The sequence below is a fragment of the Pelophylax lessonae genome, assembly GCF_965119305.1.
Source record: "Pelophylax lessonae genome assembly, chromosome: 9".
Taxonomy (NCBI): Eukaryota; Metazoa; Chordata; class Amphibia; order Anura; family Ranidae; genus Pelophylax; species Pelophylax lessonae.
Genome location: NC_138776.1, coordinates 61,539,355 through 61,563,414, shown reverse-complemented (window position 1 = coordinate 61,563,414; position 24,060 = coordinate 61,539,355). Strand labels below are relative to the sequence as shown.

General features: G+C 41.4%; 1 protein-coding gene across 2 annotated transcripts in view; it reads left to right on the top strand.

Moving 5' to 3' along the window:
* The window catches only part of ENTPD1 (ectonucleoside triphosphate diphosphohydrolase 1), a 184,691-nt gene that overhangs the window by 95,836 nt on the left and 64,795 nt on the right, over positions 1-24,060 (top strand). For both annotated transcript variants that reach the window (XM_082269377.1, XM_082269376.1), the window contains exon 2: positions 20,601-20,725. In XM_082269377.1, the coding sequence (XP_082125503.1) occupies positions 20,601-20,725 (125 nt within the window). The remainder of the gene's footprint in view (positions 1-20,600; positions 20,726-24,060) is intronic.

Below are 24,060 nucleotides of genomic sequence, written 5' to 3'. Positions count from 1 at the left end.
AATGCTCATCCTGTATATTCAAGCAGGAAACATGGCAGCATATATTTTATGTATCTAAAAAAATGAAGCAAAAAGTAAAAACGATATATAAAAACTAAGGCTGTTTACACTTTCGGGTTATGTCCATTAAGGTGATTGACATGTATCTCTAAAGAACAATAAACAGAATATATCTCCAATCTCCATTGCTTGGATCTTTAGATCTCTCTTACATTACCCTGAAATAAAATGAGAAATGGATCTTGGCAGGAAAATATTAGTATGGGTTCATATATGAGCCGGAGAGCTGGTGGGAATGACATGTATCTCATGAAAGTGACACTTGTGCTGCCGGCACTCCAACCTCAGCACAATGTGAGTGTAGGAGGTTGGATTTAAAACCCCCGGCTTATAGAGACAGGTGAAGGGCATGCTAAGGATGTGGTACGTATTGCTGCCAGTCACAGCCATTGTCCACATTGTCATGAAATCTATGGTGACTTCTGTTTGTTATTCATACCATTTCTCATATTATATGAATAGTGGATCTGTCACCTACCCTTGCAGTAATGCATAAATAAACCAAATCTAAAACTGATGCTAAAATACTTTTATATTCACAGCTGTTTTCATTTTAAAGTGTATAAATAGACAAAACCTTTTTTTTTTTTTTTTTGCATTGAGTAGAGAAGGATTGAAACCTCTGTCAAGTTATTTTTTGCTGTTTGTGTCCTGCTGGGGAAATTTCCCTTTACTTCTTGTCTCAGAGATGCAACAGGAAATTATAGGAAATCTCACCTAACCAAGGGGAATTCTTGTCTCTGGCGACTGTTATTGGAAAATGTTTACTCCACTGTAAGATTGACCTTTACCTCTTGCAGTTCTGTATCAAATGCCAATATTTACGATGACATACTTCCAAAGATCCAGTCTATGCAAACAGTATGGCCACTTGCTGACTTGGCACCATCCACAACCAACTTAAGGCCCCTTTTCCGTTTTTTTGGCGGATCTGAACGGATGCCCCATGCATCTCTATGGGGCATCGGATGTCAGCGGAGACATGTCTGCTGACATCTGATTCGTCAAGTCTGGATGGATGGAAACCCTAGCGGATCGGATCAGATGGGATCAGATGAGAACGGTCACTTGGGCCATGGAGGGGTAGCCCACAACTGCAGGAATGCCTGTCTGCCTCCACAGGAACAGGCACACACAGGACAGTCAAGTCTGACCCTCATCCATGTGTTTGTTCACCGGACCCAGCCACCGAACTTGGAAGCTGTCATTATTAGCCTGGCACTGCTGTACCAATAAATGTAGCCCTATCGATTATTTGCATTTTTATTCTCGTGGGGGATTGTGTAGGCAGGGCCCCAGTGCACTGCATTGCCTGGGGCCCTTTAATACATTTAATATGGCACTGCCCCAGTGCTGATGAAGAGGGGAAGAGAAGTAGTAAACAAGGATTCTATGCAAGCACCTGTCATTCTCCTTATCAACCGGGTATGTCATTGGTTGTCAGAATGCTAGTGGCTTGACCCACATGGTGCCCAGGATTGTCATGCTGCAATGTAAAAACCTGTTTCAATCTGTTGCAAATCGTTAGGCATTTTGCCAAGGCACCTCTAAAGAATCCAGGAGGCACACCAGGGTGCCATGGCACCCTGGTTGAAAAAGGCTGGTCTAACCCTTCTCTGCTCTATCCAAAACTAAAAGAAAAATCAAGTTCTGCCTTTTTATACACTTTAGCTTTTTTTTTTTTTTTTTTTTTTTTTTTTATAGTGCATTTCTAGTTTACCCTTAGATTTTTTAAATAAAAGTTCCACAGCTGAACCTCCTTGGACACTGCAGGAACCAGGGGCAGCAGAGGAAATATAGCTTTCAGATTAGAAGACTGAATTATTTTATTTTATTTGCCTTGCCCTTCCCTCTTCCCTACCACATTGCATAACACAGCATAAGAATTAATTCATTTCTAGTATAATATTTAGAAATAGGAGGTCATGGACCCCTTCAGAAAGTTATTTTATAAACCATTGTACAAATTGTTCCGGACATTTTAAAGACCGGTATAAATAGTCCTCAAATAAAAGCGTAATTAACTCATAAACCAGTTCACGTCAAATGTTCTGATTTTGTACAGATTTGTTCAGCTATAGTACTTTATTTCTCTGAATTTACAAAAAAAAGGAGGTGATGTAAGTGTCCAGTCCTGGAACCAACCTTCCAGTCTAACATGTGGACTCTTATGAAGTGTTGTATGATAGTTGGCTATTGCTGCAACTCCTCTTATAATATAGCAATTGCTGAAGTCATTGGGGTTGATTTACTAAAACTGGCGAGTGCAAAATCTGGTTTATGAAAAGTGTCAGCACTTAGGTGAACAATATGAATATAAATTAAATAAATTAATAACTAAATAAGCTGCTGCTGATAAAAAAAATTTGGTGCAGCTGTACATAAATCTAGTGAAGATAACCCTGTTTTTAACCTACATTGTTAGACAGGTTCATTTGGTTTATTGGCAGACTGGAGAGTGAGTACATCAAACTGGGGGCTGGCTGTTTTCCATGCACCTCTTTTAGTCCCCTCTATCCTCAGTTTTTTCATATGCAGGGATGGAGACGCAAAGCATTACCTGCTTGTGCCTCATTTAAAGTCCCAAACTGTCTATAATTTTCATGTAATCAGGGAAGGAGACGCTGTGCCTTACAGGCTGGTGCCTCATTTAAAGTCCCATCATGTTTTTTGTACATGTTTTTGGTAGATGCAGTCCACTTTATCTTCAGTTTTTTCATATACAGGGATGGAGACGCAAAGCATGACCTGCCTGTGCCTCATTTAAAGTCCCAAACTGTTTATATTGCAATCAGGGATGGAGATGCTGTGCCTTACAGGCTGGTGAATGGGGGGGAGGGGCAGCAGCGCTATCCCACGGTACATAGTCTACAATGTAACTCAGGCAGGCTTGATGGAAAACCTTGAAAAGTTTATTTATAAAAAATATATATAGTGATGATTAAAACATAATAGAATGTATTCCAAACCAGATCTGTGGCATTGCTGGGGGTCACAGGATGACCGAGCCGCTGGGTGAGCCGGAACTGTGTAGATGATAACAGGGAACCAGGCATAAGGGAGAAGGATCTTATGTGCTGGTAAGGTGGCGTGGCTTCCTCCCACCCGATAGTGTGGCTGCTCGCACTGAAGCAGTGTAGACGTGCCGCGGAGCCGCCAACCAGAGGTATCCACAGCGGAGGCTGCTACTCGGAATCAGCGTCAGCAAGCGTCGGACCCGGCCTGGAAAGCATCAGGGTTGCCGTGACGACATGTTTCGCACTGCTGTGCTTTGTCAAAGTCACGCGGGGGGGGGGGGGGGGGAACAGCAACCTGAACATTTAAGGTGGAGGAGGGGGCGGGCACCCAGTGTCTCGATATCATCATTAACCCCTCAACATCCACTCTTATAAAACATTTTTTAAAAAGGAACATAGATAAAAGCAATTTCTACTGCATAAACATTTATTTAAAGTCCCATTGTTTGTGTTTTTACTGCATCTACCAAGGGACGGAGGTGCGTGCTTCTCAGCTAGTCAATTTTAGATTGCACCCCATTGTTACAACACAGCCAATTACAGCTATGATACATTTAGACCAGTCATAGATGGAAGCAGGTTGGGGGAGGATTGGACACTCTCTAGTCCCACTTGTTTCCCATCCATCCATTAGCAACCATGTGCTTCTACTATGGAGACACTCAGATTCATTAGTATTAGGACTGCAAGTTACACAGGGTGCCGTGAAGGGGCCTTGCAGCTTACACATGCGTTTGCAAATGTGTGTCAACTAAACCCCAGTTTTTAACCTACATTGTTAGACAGGTTCATTTGGTTTATTGGCAGACTGGAAGGTGAGTACATCAAACTGGAGACATGTGATCCTATATAGCAGGATCACAGGAGCTCTGTGATCATACCAGGGAGAAGTACGGTCAGCTGTGTTTACAACAGCTGACCGTTCTTCTCTCTCAGCGGCGAGCGATCGTGGGTGTCAGGCGGCAATTGGAGCCACCTGCCCCATGCATCGGAGTCCCCGCTGATGAGTGGAGGCGGAAGCATGCCGGCGGCGGCACGCGCTCGCTCCCTAGCTGCAGGCGCGCGACCGACGTATACCTACGTCGGTTCGCTCATGAGGGCCGCCCAGGCCGCAGTATAACTGCGGCGGGCAGTCAGGAAGTGGTTAAAATACTTGATTCTTTAAGTTGGTGACAGGGTCTCTTTAAATATTTTCCTTTCAAGACTTTTAGTCCTCTCTGTATTGTATGATTGCATTTTTTAGGGAATCTTTTTATATTTCCATCTGCATATAGAATCTCTAAGTAATCTCACAAGCATCCAACAGCTCTGTGTTATAAATTCCTCTAACAAAACCATATACAGTCATTTGGTCTTCTCTTACGCAGTCCTAATGTTCAGTTCCAACACACTGGACACCTCACAATGCTCAGCGCTGTCATAACATATCAAGAGCAAAGCGTTTAAATGTCCATAGACTGTTCTAGAGATTTGTCACCCAGCCACATCTGTAGTCTGAAAATTGGATTATAAAGGTATCCTGGAGTCAAATATGTTATTTAAAGTGAACTGTGCAGCACAGTGGAAGGACCAATTACAATGTCCGTGCCTTTTCCCCTATACAATTCACTGGCTGATAGTATATCTAAAAGATACCCAAAGGGAAAAAACCTATACTTGCCTTTTCTCAGTCTTCTGTATTGCTGAGTGTGACGTCACTATCCTTCCAAGGAGATTCCTGGGGAACGCTGGTACCCCATGTGATGGACACGGATATCAGATCCCTGCCCCCTCACTAACTCGTGAAAAAGAACCAGCCAATCTCACACCGTGCTGTCACTTACATAACAATGCACCCTGCACAATGATTTCCTAGCTCGCGGGACCACAATCTAAGTGCCAGCAACCTGAGAGTGATTATCACTGGGCTAATTAAAGCGGAGTTCCAGCCTAACCGAACACTCACCTGTCCCACGGTCCAGCGATGCGCCGTCTTCTCCCTCTCTGCTCCGCGGCGCCGGCATCACTGATGTGGGCACCCGGCTGTGACAGTTTGCGGCTTCACAGCCGGGTACGCACTGCGCGAGTTGCGCTATGCGTCGTGATTGGCCGGCAATCTTCTGGGACCTCTGACATGTCCCAGAAGATTGCAGGGAGGGAGGGAGAGAGGAGAACTTCCGCTCAGGGCGCCGCAGCGCTCCGAGCAGAAGTGGGAGCGGGTACATGTCAAATCTAGGTACCCGCTCCCCCCCCCCAAAAATGACATGCCAAATGTGGCATGTCAGGGGGTTAGGACTATTTAAAGCGGAAGTTCCACTTTTGGGTGGAACTCCGCTTTAAGCAATTAACAACCCTTTAACTGCCACCACCCCCTTGGCCGAGCAGGAGGAACTCGTAATTTTACCAATATCAATTATGATTTTAGACTAATCGTCTGTAACACGCACTGTCACCACAGACAGGTGTGTTAATAGGATTTATCCTTTACAGTAGCACTTTTCAAGGGAGAGATTCTTTTTTTTAGCTTGCATTAGGAGCTTAGGAATAAGGTTAACACTTTTCAAAATCTGGTTATAATAATAAAAAGGTCAAAATTGGTGCAAATTAAATATTTATATAAAAAAAGGTATTTCAAAGAAATAAAGACATAATTCAGCAACAGAGAAATAAGGTAGAATGTACTGAAAGTATGGATTCTACCAAGACACATTATGTAGATTCCACTGAGGAATTTACAACCCATGTCTGTTAACTTTTCTAGTCACTGAAGTACGAAGTTAGAAACTTTTATGGGCCCTGAGATGGGTATTGGTAAATTGATAAGAGGTGTCTGGCATGAAGAGGTTGCGGATTGTATGAGCTGAAGGGAAAGGCAGGGGGGGTCACTGCAGCTGCATCTTCTTATGACAAGATGGCATGGAAGACTTGTGGCCTGAACAAAATGGCTGCTATGCACACAGCTATGCGTTAGCCCAGTACCCATGACCATTACACCCCAAATGTCACAAGAAGACACTGCAGCCCAGTGCAAGAGAGTCTAGCCCTAAGGAACATGATGTCACTCTCTCCTAGGTGCTATGGGCAGAAGACCAGGTAAGGTATGTATAAAATCTTTTACCTTTACAGGTAACCTTTTGATAAGTCATCAGATAATGATTTTTACAGGAAGAGGGAGCCCAGATATTGGACCTTGTGTTTTTTTTTTCCGCAAGGTCCACTTTAAAGGCCCGTTCACATGTATACCTACATGCCAAAACATTTGTGTCCACTGCTGGTAGTGGTGAGTTTTGCCTTGTGTTGTAACAATGCAAGGCGCTGTTTACCTTTTTTTTCTCTCAAACTTTATCGAAATGTTAAAGTAACATTTCATTCATCGGAGTGGAGTTGTGTTGCAGTGACCAGTGTTGTGGTATGAATGGTACAGATAGAAAAGAATTGCAGAGACTGGGATTAATCTGGTATGGAAAAATGCTAGCCACTGCTCATAGTGTAAACGGGCCCTAAAGGGTAACTATACTATCATATGACCTAATCCTAACTGACCCCACTACCCCCACCTCCATACTATATCCATGTGTTCTTACTTTAGACCAGAAGGTAGCACAATCCAGGTGCCTGGCAGGACTCCAGTCTCTTCTTGTCCAGCAGAGACATGTGGAATTATGCATGTGCCTTTGCTCCATAGTCTTTTCATAGAAAAACCATCCACCTAAGCCCAACCTGCAGTGAGATGGTTTTTCCATGACAATCGGCCACATAAGTGCAGCTCTTTACAGACTCAATGAATAAGAAGAGGACCGTATCAATGCCTTGAGAAAGCAGTGGCTTTTAGACACGGTAGCCCTCTAATGTAAGGTAAGTATCAAGCTATATAGTGAGCATGGGGAGGGAGAGCAAAGTGTGCTAGGATTAAGTTATTTGAAAGCCAAGTTCCCCTTTAAGTAATGCCTAAGATTTCAGTAGCAGCATGCTTATAGATTCTGGACCCCAGTATGGTCTCATGGTGTTGCATATATCTTGGACAGCCTTGGACTGTCCCCTATTCGTTTGCAAGCCCTAAACTCTTCATAAATTAAAATGATTGATCCCCCACGGGAGTTGGAAAGGGAACATAACTAGGTATAACTAGAAAGAGTCTTCAGTTCTGCTCAACATCATTGTGAAAGCTCAGTCCAGTCCACTCTATGGACCATGCAAGTATTTAAAAATTAAGCTTTCTTTTTCGTTTTTTTATAATATATTTTTATTTCATATTCTTCTTCTTTTTTTTTTTTTTTTTCATATTATTCTAAATACAAAAAGAAAAGAAAAATTATACAGCTGTAGTACAAACACATTCAGATAACAAATTCCTAATAAAAGGATCACTCCAAATAATGTAGTATGTACAACTTCATTTGTTACTACAACTATGGTATCAACATTGGTGCTTGCGCCCTCAAAATAAGAAATGAAAAAAAGACGGGGGGGGGGGGGGGTGAAACAGAAATAAAAAAAAAAAAAAAAGTTACCACTACTTATATATTATGATATTCGTTAGCAAGCGTTTTATGTTAAATATATTATGGCAATCAAAATTTCATAAATACTCTCCCCGCTTAGGAGGGGAATATTGACCCAATGGGGAATTCAAAAATATGTTACATCTCTGTAAAGGAACATAAATCTGCTATATAATCCCCATCTCAGCTAATTAAATCCAAGGGAAATATTGAAGCCACGTGGCCCATTTTTTATGATATTTTTTCATCTTTCCCTTTGCATTTAAAAACCTACCATTCTGCCTCCCTAATTCTGTCCACTGTTAACTTCCCGTCAAATACGGCAGGGCAAAACTCACTTTTCCAGAAATTAGGTATATAAGACCCCTGGCTGCATGTAAAAATGAGACTGTTCTTTTATACTTTAGGCTCCGTTCACATGTAGGCGTTTTGGGACGTTTTTGGGGAGTTTTTCTGCTCTAGGATCAGCTCTCAAAACGCCCAACAAGACAAATCCTATTCATTTCAATGGCCCCTGTTCACATCTGAGCGTTTTGACGCTGTGAGCAAAACGCCCAACGCTCAAAAAAGTACATGAGCTTCTTTTTAGGCAGATTACAGGCATTTTCCATTGGTCTCTATTCAATCTAAAAACGCTTGCACAAAAAACGCCTCTAAAAACACCTGTAAATCGCGGTAAAAAAACACGCGAAAACGCTACGCTCAGGTGTGAATGTGGCCTTAACTGAGACCAAGATATTGTGAAAATACAAAAATCTAGGGACACAGTAAGGAACTGTGGCCCTAGCATCCAGAAGCTGATTAATGGACAAACGTGGCCTCTTTTAACCGCCTTAGCGGTATCCCCGAGCGTGACTCGGGGTAGGAATTTTCTGCTATTATCGGTATCCCCGAGTCACGCTCGGGGTCAATGGGCAGAGCGTGCAGACAGCGCAGCGGAGCTTCTCTTACCTTATCCTGGCGATCCAGCGATGAGCTCTCATTGCTGTGACCGCCAGCCGAGATCTCCGCCGCTCGTCTGTCGGTAGGAGGACTTCCTAGTTCCGTTCCCTGCAGCAGCAATGCTGCATGGGAGCGGAACTAGAGAGGGAAATTCAAAAAAAAAAAAAAAAAAAAACGTTGCACAAAACACATAACACATTTTATATTATATATATGCATATATATATATATATATATATATATATATATGCATATATACATATGCATATATATATATATATATATGCATATATATGCATATATATATATATATATATATATATATATATGCATATATATATATATATATATATATATATATATATACCTATATATACACACACACATATATATATATAAAAAAAATTATATTATTGATTCGATTATAATTCATGCGTATATATATATATATATACACACACACACATATATATATATATATATATATATATCTATATACACACATATATATATAATATATAACGCATGAATTATAATCTAATCAATAATATAATTTTATTATATATATTATATATTAAATAATAAAATAATATTATTGATTCGATTATAATTCACTTGTTTGTGTTTCAAATTTATCACATCTGGGATGTCTACTAGAGACTTGTTTTGGTCAGGTTTAAGTCAGTAATTACTAAGAATTGTAGGCCTATAATACATAACGCCAAATTTCCATGAAAAGAATTGTACCGCTTTTGGAACAGAATTCCTGACAGAATCATACCGCCAGGGAGGTTAAAACAGTTTACTGTTTCGATAGCAGCTACGTATGTCCATTAGGCAGCTTCTGTATATTATGGCCACATTCCTTACTGTGTCCCTAGATTTTTTGTATTTCGGTGAAAGGTTTGGCTTCAGTGACCTCACCTATTGAGGTGAGTTGGCAGAAACTCAGTAATTGCCCAATCATTTTTCATTTATTATTATGAAAAAAACTTGCAGTGGTAGACAAGGATCTGGGTGTTATGGTAGATCGTAAGCTTAACCACTTAAGCCCCGGAAGATTTTACCCCCATTCCGACCAGGGGGTATTTTGCGATTCGGCACTGCGTGAATTTAACGCACAATTGCGCGGTCGTGCGACGCTGTACCTAAACGAATTTGACGTCCTTTTTTTCCCACAAACAGAGCTTTCTTTTGGTGGTATTTGATCACCTGTGCGATTTTTTGATCACGCGCTATAAACAAAAAAAGAGCGTCAATTTTGCAAAAATAGCAATATTTTTCACATTTTTTTATATGAAATGCCCCCAAAAAAAAATGTAAAAATCAAAATTTTTAAAAATTTTCGGCCAATTTATTTTATGCTACCTATGTTTGGTAAAAAAAATCGCAAAAAGCGTATTTTGATTGGTTTGCGCAAAAGTTATCGCGTTTACTAACAAAGGGAAAGATTTTTGTCATTTTTGTTGTTTTTTTTTTTAACGCGTAATGGCGGCGATCTGCGATTTTTTTTGCGGTACTGCGACATTGCGGCGGACAGATCGGACCCTTGATTGACATTTTTGACACTTTTGGGGTTACCAGTGACATTTCTACAGTAATCAGTGCTATACATATGCACTGTTACTGTAAAAATACACTGGTAGTGAAGGGGTTAACTTTATTTGGAAGGGAGGGGCTGTGTGTGTCCCTAGGGGCGTGCTTTCTACTGTGATTGGCTGTGGCTCTAGCTGTAAGGACACTGATCAACGGATCTACATACCAGATCCGTTTTATCAGTGTCTTTGCAGCGAGGAGAATGACAGGCAGTTTGTTTACACAAGCTGCCTGACATTCTCCCTCTCCCCCGCCGATCGCCGAGTGACCGGCGGACATCGGGTCCGCTGGTCACACGCGCGGGGGGGTCCGTGACCACGCGGGAGCGGGAGCGCGCCCCGGGGGGCGCACGCTCGCTCCCTAGACCCTCACAAGCAAGCAACGTAGCCCTACGTTAGTTTGCCTGTGAGGGGCTGACCGCCGACGTAGATAGTCGTGCGGCGGTCGGCAAGTGGTTAATAATAGCATGCAATGCCAAGCAGCGGTTTCCAAATTTGTGTATTAAAAAAGAAGCTTTCATTTTATCTATAGCAGGGATTCTCAAACTACGGCCCTCCAGCTGTTGCAGAACTACACATCCCATGAGGCATTGTAAAACTCTGACATTCACATACATGACTAGGCATGATGGGAATTGTAGTTCCTGAACAACTGCAGGGCCGTAGTTTGGGAATACCTGATCTATAGAATTATCCATCCTTCCGCCCACAAGCAGAGTGGTCAATATGACAGCACGGCTACTAGCATTTTCAGAAGAAGAGGTTAGCAGTTTACTTCAATGGCCACAGTTGTCCTTGAATATCTCCATTTTGTTGAAAATTACAATTATGATAGGATTAAATTATCTGGGGTGAGATTGGCTTTAGTGTCTAAGATGCTTCCCTTAAATGCCCCCTGTACACTTCCTCTTGGCTCCTGTTGTTGAACGGTTTACATGCTCTTTCCTTTAGAACAGGTCCTGCATAGTTCTGAGCACACAAACGTCTAGTTGATTACAGTCATGGCAGCTGGACAGTGGCCTTTTCTCCTGCTTATTATGCAAATGTCTCTGGAAGAGACAGAGGCCGTTCAGCCGCTATCTTGGGCTCTGCTTGTTCTTCACTCGCAGTGTTTGGCTGAGTGCGAACATATCCAGATGGAAAGAATGTGCTTTGTAAGAGGCAGTGAATGGCACAGATTGTTAGTATGTGCAACGCCATGCCGCAGGGAATCCCAGCTTACACTCTAGTGACATAATTCCACCGGACAGCAGGGTATTGCCCCCTCTGCTTCCAGCCAGACACGTTAATATGCAGGGACCGCGCTTAACAGCACTTGGTTATTTAGCACAACTTTGTAGATCTGCTGTGTAGTCCCACAGCTGTTTCTTTTTACATGTGTATGAAAACCATGTCAGGAAACTTACTGGGGCACTTTCTGATCACTTACAGGACCATGCAAAGTGCAGCAGCCTGTGACTACCCAACAGATGCCATTTTTTTTTCTTCATTTGAATCCAGTCTGAGCTTTATTTTCAGCAGGAACACAGCAGTATGCGTTTCTACACTTCTAAAGCCAAATGTATATACTGGCAGAGGGTGCTTTTGGGAAGGCAAGCACCCCAAAACATCTCCTAGCACCCCCAAAGAGCATCTGCTGTATATCCTATTAATATTATTTAATTACATCCCTAGTATACACTGGGCTGTTGCCAACATTAACAGATGCCAGGCAGTGGGACTACTTCACTGCAGTTGGACTGTGGATTTATCTTGGCCGTACTTGCCGACACTTGTTTTAGAGTTTCGGGTCAGCTCAGTTAGCCCCTGTAGGAGTGATATGCCCTTCAAATACAAAGGGAGAATCCGCTGTGCTGCTAGAAAGTGCTAATGGATAAAGCTTCTGCTGCGGCTATTGTATTTTGACAGCTGGACTGCTGGCTGTCAAATAACCAAATAGTGACTGATTCTGATTGGATACGGCCACTGTTAGGCCATCAGGTAAAGAATATTAAGCTGGAGGCTGCAACAGGGACATCTGCTGATTTGAATTTTGGCAGGTTCATCAGGAATGGGTCCATATTTGTACAACATATGGGCAATTTAAAGCTGGTCATAAATGATTCCAATCACAGCTAGTAAGTTCAGCAGGGACCGGCCAAGATTTGAACCATCTATTGGCAGGCTGATTGTACCCAAGTTGATCCAACGATTGATTTGGGTACAACCATCATATTGGATTTTTACATGTGATTATTACCAGTGGCTATAGCCACTAGCAATAATCAATGTGTTCTCCCAGCAGAGATGGCTCTCAGTGCCCCCCCACCCCCCTCACCAGAAGAACACAATATCCCAGCGGGAGAGATTCCCCCATCATCACTAACTGTGTTGATGGGGGAATCTAGCAATTTTCTGGCATGCCTAAGCCTCCCCAGCAAGCCTTTTGTTTATAATAACCCCTGCCATATTTCCAGTGATTTGGGTTTACCTGCAACCCTCCTGTGCAAGGCTGTTTTGTGGGTGGGTTGAGTTGACAGTAGAGTTCAGATACTGTGTTTGGAATAGAAGAAAATATGTGGCGCCAGAACTCCATGTGTTGTCCTTTCCCTTTTGCGGGCTCCCTGCAATGGGCAACCCTGCACGAAATCTGGACAGCAATGGGGGATCAGAATTCGCAGCAAATTAAGCATTAGCATTAAGCATTTGGGACAAAATGGAGGGGGTAGCATCACAGAAACCTCCTCATTTATAGCTTTTGTACCACAGGGACCAAAAGACTTGGAAATTACTATTGTTGAGGTTTAAACTGTTTCTGCACATCATGTGGTTTCCAGAAAAATGGACTTCTAGGTTATCAATAATGTAGATAATTTTCAGTAAAGAAGTTAAAAAGTCAAAGAAATTTTGTATTATTGTTTCACCCAAGTGACCTGGAGAAGGCCTCAAAGTGGCAAAGTTTACAGTCTATACCTGGGAGTGTTTTAAAAGCTAACTCGGGTCTTGGTGGTGGTTTGGTGTCAGTGTGCTTGTCAGTGCTGTGGTAGGGCAGGTTCTACAGCTACACTCACAAGGATATCTGGGCTGCTGTTATACAATGATCAGTTATTGTGCAGGGCATATCCAGGGAGCAGATCTGGAACCACCGAGATAAGGAGACCTTTCAACGTGTCAGGCTAAGTGTATTTTCGATAAGGCCTATGGGCTGAAGAAGTGCTGAAATCTGTATATGAGTTAGACCTGGTGGGATAAATTCAGGCCATGCCACTCTGTTCCTGCGAAGCTGTAATTCTAGGCACCTGAGTGGGCAACTGGCTAAACAACCAGGCTACTGGGTGGCCTGTTCTTCATGCCCATTGCACATAATAGTTACACTGGGATGGATTTACAAAAACTGGAGAATGCAAAATCTGGTGCAGCTCTGCAAAAAGGCCAATCCGCTTCCATTATTTTTTTGTCAAAGCTTAATTGAACAAGCTGAAGTTAGAAGCTGATCAGCTACAATGCACAGCGGCACCAGATATTGCACTCTCTAGTTTTAGTAAATCAACCCCACTGTCTTATTAAATGTCATCTCTACCACAAATTGATATTTTAGTTTTGCCTGGGCTCACGTAAATTAGATTATATGAACATCCTATCTGTAAAGACATGTAGTTTGCTGCAGCACCATTTTTCATTAATATTTGCAATTTTTTTTATTATTAAAAGACCAATTTCACAATCCATGGGCAATAAATTGGAGTTGACCCCTCCTTGCTTTTAACTTAGCCCCAATCTTCTGGGAATGCTTTGTACAAGATTTTGGAGATTATCTGTGGAATTAATACATCTATACAGTAAAAGCTTGTTGGACATCCCATTCAAAAACCATGGCCATTATTATGGAGTTGGTCCCTCCTTTGCTCTTACTACAGTCTCCACTCTTCTGGAAAGACTTTGCACAAGAATTTGGAGTGTGTCTGGGAATTAGGGGTCCATTAAAGCGGAGTTCCGGGCACAAAAAAGATTTTTTTTTTTTGTGCCCCTCCGCTAGGTATGCCGCACCTGAAAAGGAATTGGATAGTTATTTTTTTTTTTTTTGTTTACTCACCTTTTTATTGACGATCGTAAATACTCACCTATGACAGCTTCCTCCTCCAGCGCCGCGGCTCACCCCGTCACTTCCTGCCTCGCGATGATTCCTGGGAGCTAAACGTCATAGCTCCCAGGAATCAATGCGCCGCACCGGCCCCACTCGTCATTTCCGGGCGACGCCGCATTCCCCTGCTAAACAGCTTCTGGGCATGCCCAGAAGCTGTTTAGGAATGCGGCGCCGCGCCGGAAGTGACAAGAGGGGCCGGTGCAGTGCATTCTGGGACACGAAGACGCGGAAGAAGACAGAGAAGAGGACCGCGCCGGCTTCAGCTGCCCACAACCGAGATGGAAACGCTGTGGAAGAAAATTTCTAAGTAAGTATTTCTTCTAAAAGGTAAGTGCGAACCGGGACAGATCAGAGGCTAGCCATTGTGGAATGTGCTAGCCCTGACTGTCCCGGGGGTATGTTCAACAAAAAAACGTTTCTCTGCCCGGAACTCCGCTTTAAGTAATAATGTTAGATAAGACTTGATTCACAATCTATTTTTTAATCCATCTCAAAAATTAAGGTCAGGGCTTTTGCATTCTTTCACACCATCATCAAACCATGTCTTTATGGAGCTGACTTTGTACACAAAGGTGCAGTCATGTTAAAATAGAAAAGAGCTTTCCCCAAACTGTTACCACAAGTTTGTTCACAATTGCCTAAAGCGTGTTTGTATGGGATTTACACTACCCTTTAATGGAAAACTCTGATCTTTGGAGGGATGTCCACATATTTTGGCCTTAGAGTTATGTGATGATGAAGTGTCCACAAACGTCTTGTCATATAGTATAATCCTAATAGTAATAAATGCTGTGTAATGTTGACCCAAGTCAAGGCCATTGTAATAAAGGGACAAGAAAAGGATTTAGCACATGCCTACTAGGTAAGGAAGCCTGATCACAGCCTAGTCTGATGTGTCATGTGTCCCCTGGATTGCCCAGGTTTAATATTTCTTCCTACAAGGATGGAAAATCTAGCTGCACAGTGACTGAATCTGATTTTTTTTTTTTTTTAGAATACTGTTTTCACCTTTCTTTGTTTGTTGCATCTCCCCTTTGCAGCCTGTTCCTGTCTACATGCACGCTAGTAATGATTGCATGGTACTTCGCATGGTTTCTGATGGTGACAACACTGGGCCACTTGTAGTCTCCATCAGAAGCCTCTGTAAAGGGTGACAATGCAGGAGCACAGTTGGATGACAAAGACAGGACGTTGTCATCCTATTACAGGAAATGCCAGACAGAGGGACTTTTATGGCAGGATCACCTGATACTGTTTTAATGAAAGCTGCAGATTTCCACATATTGACCATTACTTTTGAAATGATGTAGACATGTTAAAGAATATGAGATTTTAATGACTGGATTTACATCTACTTTAAATGACCTACCAGCTTCTAATGTTTCTCAGTGACTGAAATGGTGGGATTTTCAGTACTGGTTTGCAGTTTCTACCATTTTCACAGGGCCCTAGGGGCCATGACATACTAGTGATCCTGCCCAGTAAAAAAACAAGGATGGAGAGACACCCCAGTCATTTGACCATAGAGCAGGCATCACCGTTGGAGCACATGAGTGTCTTTTATACATCCTTACTGATAATGATACTGGGAAATGATTTCCAGCAACAGGATCGCTAATGAACTGTGGTTCTATTTATTAGTACCTGGCCAGACAGTTACACTGTTACAACACAATTTAACAGATAGTTCATGCATTTTTTAATTTTTCTCTCTACATCCTTAGTCTAATTCACCACAAATATGCAGATCAGAAATTCTGACTTCATTCAGATGTCACTTACTGCATACTTCAGAATATTGGAAGCCAAAGGCTGCCAGGCAGCTAACATTTTTAGAAGGAAGTCCACAAGTGTACAGTAAACCCCCCTCCATTGCGGGGGTTACGTTCCGGACCCAGCCACGAAAAGTGAAATTCCGCGAAATAGAAAAACCCTATTAAAATGCATTGTAGGCATGTTTTTTTACTGTCACTGTACGTGTAAAAGCATTTTAAGGTCTTTAAACACACTTTTAAAACAATAGAAACTCATTTAAACACATAAAAGATACTTAGAGACAGAGCAAGAGCTATGAAAAACACAAAAATCTTTCATTTTTAATGATTTATATAGTAAAATAACATTACAAAAAAAAACGCGAATTACCGGGACCGCAAAAACTGAACCGCGATGTAGCGGGGGATTACTGTAGTCCCATATTTCTCTCTGTACAGTTCATGCTCTGTGGAAACTTCTGACACATACAGTGGGTCAAGTGTGTGAGCAGAAAGATAAGAATTCTAAGAAATTCCATGAACAAACTGAGTACTGTTGCCATGGCTTGAAGGAAGAGAAATTCTTTTTGGTACTAATCGTAAACCATGGCTGAAATGGAAATATTTTATGTTTTTTTGTTTTGTTTTTTTAAACAAAACTGGAATTTTCTTTTAAGTTGTGAACATTTATATTAATTTTACAATTCTTGTTGATTGCTTTCTGAATATAACTCAAAAAATGAACATAATTCTTTTTTTGTCCTGCCAGAAACTTGAACAAATAAAATAAACACTCTAAAAATAGGAATGAATTCAGCGCTTAAAAACACAATATACTTGATGGGAAAAAGTGTTCGAAAAGAAACTTATCACTGGAAAGGATTATTTTTCTTGTCCTTGTGCCAGCTTGATATTTACTTTATGGTCATTAATGTGTGAACTCCTGACTATCACATAATAATTGAGCTTTTTGTACATCCCATTCCAAAACCATGGACAATAATTTGGAGTTTGTCTCTCCTTGCTGTAACCAAAGATATGGAAGTCTTCCCACAAGATTTTTGGGTATGTATGTGGGACTATTACAGCTGTATGAGTGTGTTGGACTTCCCGTTCTAAAACCATGGTCGTTCGTATGAAGTTGGTCCTTCTTTTGCGGTAACTATAGCTTTCACTCCTCTGGAAATGCTGCCCACAAGATTGTGGACAGTGTCTTTCATAATATTACACCTATATGAGCTTGAGTTAATCCCTCTTTTGCTATTACTACAGCCTCCAATTGTTCTTGGAAGTCTTACCACAAATATTTCTGGAGAGTGTCTGTGGTGTTGTGGAAATTCTATTAATATTTTTGTGGACATTTTTCAGAATGTGTTTTTAGGTAAATTGACATTATGTCTCCCAGTGCCAGTTTACTGGTAATCGCTATGCACCGCAAATATGACTTTAACTGGCTCTGAGGAAGGACCTGTAGTTTTGGAAACCTTCCTTTAAATGGAGACTGCGCGCTACTTGTAGCCTGATCATCCATATCGGCGGTGCCGGTCCGGATCTATGGCAGTGCAAGGCGAACTCCACAGCACAAATGTATATCAGCCAGCCGGGGCCCCAGTATTCACTGACGGAGATATGTTTGTGATATGGAATTCTTATAATTTTGATAATATCTGCTTGTTTGCCAGGATTAATGGCTGGTAGCTTTCTGTTATGCTTGATTCGCATGATTGAAATACTGCTGCTATTGTCCTTTGCAGATAAAGTCCCATTCACTGGAACAGTAGCACGATCACTATCAAATATGGTTTTTATGAACTATATTATATAGGATTCACTCTAACAGGTTATGACGGGGAGTGCATGCTTGTGAATTAGCGTGGCCGAGTCAATGAGAATCCATGGTAGTGTTTGGCAGCCATGTTTAGCAATAGTGCTTTGTTTCTCTTTCACTTGACAGTTGGAATCTCATGCACACAGCTGTGTTTCTCCAAAAACATACACTCTACATTCCTATTGTACTTTTGAAAGTATACATGTCTGTAAATTGGTTGTGTTGATGCCATTTCCCCTGTAACCCCCTTTTGTTCTCTGACTATAAAATAAACAGGACCCTGCCTTAAGCAGGACTGCTATTATGGACATCGACGGTGATACAGCATGTGTCTGTCTCTCTCTTTGTCGCCGAGCGCGCTAGGATAACTTTATACAAAAGAGCTGTACATTGTACTTTTCAGTATAAGGGATTAATGGCGCTTGGCGCGTATTATTATCCACAAGTGCACTTTTCAGCGCAGTGAAGATTTCAGCGCACCGTACGAATTGCTATGCTCCAAACTCCATTAATTTCCACAACAGTAAGACTATTACATCTACAGTATATGAGCTTTTGGGACATCCCATTCCAAAATTGTAGGCATTATTATGGAGTTGGTCCCTCCTTTACTGTAACTACAACTTCCACTCTTCTAGGAAATCTTCCCACACGATTTTGGAGCATGTCTGTGGGACTATTACACCTACAGTATATGAGCTTGTTGGCCATCCCATTTCCAAACCATTTGTAATAAAATGGAGTTGATTCCTCTTTTGGTGTTACGGTAGTGTCCACTCTTCTGGAAAGGCTTCCCACAAGATTTTGGAGTATGTCTGTGGAAATGTGGATCCATTCATCAAATAGCATTTCTCAGGTCAGGTTGATGGATGAAAAGACCTGAATCACAGACTGCATTCATATTCATCCAAAGGTCAGGGCTCTCGAGTTCCTCTACACCAAACTTGTCAAACCATGTCTTTATGGAGTTTTCCTTGTACAAAGGGGTAGGTTCATGTTAGCGCAAAAAAGTGCCTTCTTCAAACTGTTGCCACAAGGTTAGACATGTGCAGTTGTCTAAGGTGTCTTTGTATATTGTGGTATTTACACTACCATTCACTGGAAAACTTTGAACTCAAGAACTTGGAGGGGTGTCTGCATATTTTGGCCTTATAGTGGTGTGATGACGAGGTGTGCACAAACATTTTCCACAGAGTATAATTATAATGACATTAGGTGATGTATAAAGTTGACCCAAGTCAGGCCCATTGTAATAAGGAGGCAAGAAGAAGATTTGTCCTGAGCCTGCTAGGTAAGATAGTCTGCCCACAGCTTACTCTACAGTGTCACATGTCTCCAGGAATTTCCCCGATTTAATGATACCCCAACCAGATCTATAAGGAAGAATAATCCAGCCACATAGTGTATCATCATTCAATGCTTGTTTCTGCTCTCCACCTGTTCTGAAACTTTCATTACATGCTCTATATGATAGGATGTAGGCTGCTGTAGACTCATTCACATCCACATGTTGAGCACTGCACTTCATAACTGAAGATAAATTTTTTTTTTTCAGTTAGAGCTACTAAGAAAAAATGGGTCTGCCATTGCTGACCTTCTTCTGAAAATGCTAGATGCCTGGTGGTAATGTCCATTGGCTTCAGTAATGACTTGGAACAATATTCAGACCAGAAAAGTTGGCGTAAAATCAAATGTCTTTATTTGCATATTTCTTTCAAGTCAGTGCTAAATTTGTAAAGTGACAATTTGCTTAGCTTATTAAATAAGATGAAGGTGTCATTTGTTTTCTGGCTGGCCCATTACAAGCAATGCTGTTTCTTCATTTGCCACTAACCCTTATGATATGTGTACATAAATATTCTGTTTTCTCTTGTGTATGATAAGGCATGACAATTCTATAGACCAGTAGTCTCAAACCATTGCCAGTGGACCCGATGTGGCCCTTACCTTGCCTTTATTCGGGCCTTGGGGCACTATTCCTTTCACTGATACAAAGCACTATTCCTCCAACTAACAACATTGATGAGGCACCATGCCTTCCACTGACACCAACATTGGGACATAATTCCTCCCACAGACATAAACAATGGAACACTGTTACTCCCACTGACACTGAAGATGGGACACTATTCCTCCCCTGACACCAAAGATCTGGCACTATCCCTCCCACTGATATAAAAAAATGGAACAATATTACACCCACTGACACCAAAGATGGGGCACTGTTCCTTCCACTGACACCAATGATGGGGCACCATTATTCCACTGACACCAAAGATGGGACACTTTTCCTTCCACTGACACCAATGATGGGGCACTGTTCTTTCCACTGACACCAAAGATGGGGCACTGTTCCTTCCACTGACACCAAAGATGGGGCACTGTTCCTTCCACTGACACCAATGATGGGGCACCATTATTCCACTGACACCAAAGATGGGACACTTTTCCTTCCACTGACACACTGACATCAATGATGGGGCACTATTCCTCCTCCTACTGACCACAGGTGCTATGTAATTTTTCTACTCCCACTGACCACCAAGCCTGTGGCAATGTTTACTCACACTTACACTGGGGCATTTTCAACTCCCACTGGCCACAGTTCGACCCCTAAAGTCTGAAAAACAGTAAACTGGTCCTTTGTTTAGAAAGTTTGGGGACCCCTGTATAGTCAGTTGTTAATGAACTAAGGGCTTATTGGGGTTCTTTGATCTATAAACCTCTGTTCTGTCACCATCTGCAATAGTTAATGTTCATTTTTATATCTCACTCACAATTTTCCTTTGGTTGGTCACAGTTGCAAAACAGAAGACATGGAACAAGAAGGTCCTTTTCATCCTTGGAGTTTTCTTTGTCTTGGGAATCGCTGCTTTAACTGTTGTAGCAGTGCTGCAGAATAAACCTCTTCCGGAGAATCTTAAGGTAATGGAAGTCCCATCATATAACTCTGCAAATGTTTAGGCAAAAGGCAAGTACATAATCCTTAGATGTGTTAATTCGAATGATCTGTCAACTTGCCCATTTAGGGACCTATCATAGGGCTCCCCTACTCACTGATACTCTCCTTCACTTTCCTGCCACTCAGAGTCTAACCTACAGAGTGTTAATGACCACTTCTCTTTCCCCAACTTAAGTGTCCTGGCCCCGCAATTTACCAATCAGGCCTGAGCAGGGTATTCTGGGAGGAAGGTGAGAAGGTCACATGTTCCCCCAATATCTGAAAATACCAGGAATTCCCTGGGGGCTCCAAAAGAAAGCATGGTTACAGGGCAGCATAGTATCATTGGGTTGTAGGGGCATGGAGATGCTGTATCAAGGGAACTTGTCACCTTGTCCCTTCATATTATATTTAAAGAGAACACTTCTAAACCCTTTTTTCAATGAAGAGTTGAGTAATCATATGCTTGGATGCCATATTTTCTTCTGGTAATAGCCTTTACTGTTTTTCCCCTCTTTAAGCTTATCTAAACCCAAGAAAAATATTTAATAGATTGCACCTTAACCCATAGATGTGGTGGCTGCATTAGTTGTCTTCCTTTATCTTCCACTGATGATTCTGTTAGTAACCCACTTCCTGACCTAGGATAACAACACTTACTGTACTGTACCTATCAAGGAGCAGTGATGTCACCCTAGAACTGGACTACAGAACCCTCCCCCCTCCCTATCCCTATAACATAAATAAGGGTGTTCTGTAGTTCACAGAGGAGAACTGGAATAAATTGATAACACTACTTGACGTTTTTTTTCCTCTGTCTAACAGGTTCTTTATTAAACAGTATACAGTCAAACAGAGTTGTATAAAGTACTCGAAACCCATACTTGAGTAAAAGTACAAGTGCTCGATCAAAAAGTGACTTGAGTAGAAGTGGAAGTACTCTATCAAAAAGTGACTTGAGTAGAAGTACTAAAGTATTCAACATTTTTTGTACTTAAGTATTGCAAGTAGTTTTTTTTTTAAATTTTGCTACTCAAGTACTGAAAGTAAAAGTACCAGTAGTTTTGAAAAAAAATTGCTACTCAAGTACTGAAAGTAAAAGTACAAGTACTGTGTTATGTAGTTATTAAAGAAAGAAGTCAAAAGTTTGAACATCATAATGTTTTTTATTATTTCAAATGCAGCTTTTATTCATACATACAGTCGCATTTATTTTCGTATGCGCTTATAACACACATGTTTTGAGCTTCATGAAACCTGCCATCTACTGTTCTGGCAGTGGTAATTTTTATAATTGTAACGAGTAACTATGCAGCACAAAAAAAAATATCGGAGTAGAAGTATTGAAATCATCGAAAAAATGTAGTGAAGTAAAAGTGGAAGTAGGAGAAAAAAATTCTACTCCAGGAAAGTACAGATGCCGCCTTTCCGTACTTAAGTACAGCAGTGAAGTAGTTCTACTTAGTTACTATACATCTCTGCAGTCAAATACAGTCCGGTGACATAAAAACACTTTCCACAGCAGCATTACACAAACCCTCAGGCAAAAAGAAAAGGGAAAAGAAATACATCTCACGTAAGCACAATACATTACATAAAGATATCCCCAATTTAGTGTACAATAGACATAGCGAAGGACAAAAGCATAGATATTTTGTTGGTATTATGTTGGTCGACTAGGACACTGCAGTACCTGCATTTGGGCAGGTTCACATTCACACGGAGTCCAGGGGTGTCTAACCATGGCGCCCATAGTCTTTCAAACTGTCCTGGACATCCCCTATGTTGGTAGACATATTTTTCAAAGATAAGGGTGTTTCCCATATGTGTCACGCATAGTTGGTGTGTGGGGGGCTTGGGCGACTTCCAAAGCAGAAGTGTTTTCCAGGCCTGGAAGAGGGCTCAATTAAAAGCTACCCTCATGGGCTCCTCTGATATTACCCAGCAAGCAATATTTAGGGTCAAGAGGTACCACAGACTGGAACACCCTATTAAGGGTACCCAGGACTGCCATCCAGTAGCGGTGTAGCTTGGGGCACCTCCAAGGGAGGTGATTAAGGTCACCTCTGTCACATTTACATCTATAGCACAGGGGGTCTGTGAGTATGCCCATACCATGAAGATTAGCTGGAGAAAAATGAGATCTCAGTACTATATACAGTATAACTGGGACAATCTTTGTGAAGAAATGAGTGAACTAGTTACCACTGCCTGCAGCACATCCTCCCACTCGTCCCCTGATAGCTGACCCACATCAGTCTCCCAGCACGTATGGGCCTTTGGAGGGGTATCTATCCAACTATTTACTCAATAGCATTCTATAACACTGGGATATAAGGCCTTTTGCATGATCAACTGTGGAAACTAAATGAAAAATTGGAGTTAGTGATAAAGTTTATGGAGTCTCCGCACCCTTGGCTATAATAGCATGGTGCAATTGGATGTTGTAAAATTACATGTATGAGGGATGAGAAAATCTCTCTTTAAGAACCGAGAAAGGGAGCATGTTCCCATTCTGCTAAATGAGTTAACCCAAATGACTTCTCTCTTCTCACTTACCCTGTGTTAATTTGACCAACTACCCAGAGGTCTGTTACCCCAAATTGGGCTGTATGATGTAAACCCTTCCATCCACTGTGACTGCTTTGATTTACTACACGTTTTATGTAGGAGATTGTAGGTGGGAAAGTTTTTGTGTTGCTTAGCAAACAACCCCCGTTCTTACTTGACATTTTAGTGAAGCAAAGTCGGAGTAGAAATGCGTCAGTGGATTTTAGGCAGGATCAACAGATATTTTTTAAGACTTATCCAACAGAGATAACACAAGGATTTCAATTGTATATTTAAAAGACCAAAGGGGAACAAATAAGAGAAGTTAATAGGGTTTGCATGCACTTTAAGCTATTCTCTCTGAAATGACTTCTATTTAACTTAGACTGATAAAAAATAATAAATTCATTTAATCTTGGCAGTTATTCAGTTGGGACAGTGATGTCAGTGTTTGATTTTCAGATATAGGAGTTAGTCTGTATTTGAGAGATAAAACAAACACTTGTAAAAGTCACATTAGAAATTACTTCCATACTATATATTTGTTAAAAATATGTTGAACTATCCCTCTGTCGCTGGTCTACATAAATGTTTAAAATGATATTAACCTCCCTGGCGGTATGATTATGTCAGGAATTACATACCAAAAGCGGTACAATTCTTTTCATGGAAATTTGGCGTTATGTATTATAGGCCTACAATTCTTAGTAATTACTGACTTAAACCTGACCAAAACAAGAGTCTAGTAGACATCCCAGATGTGATAAAT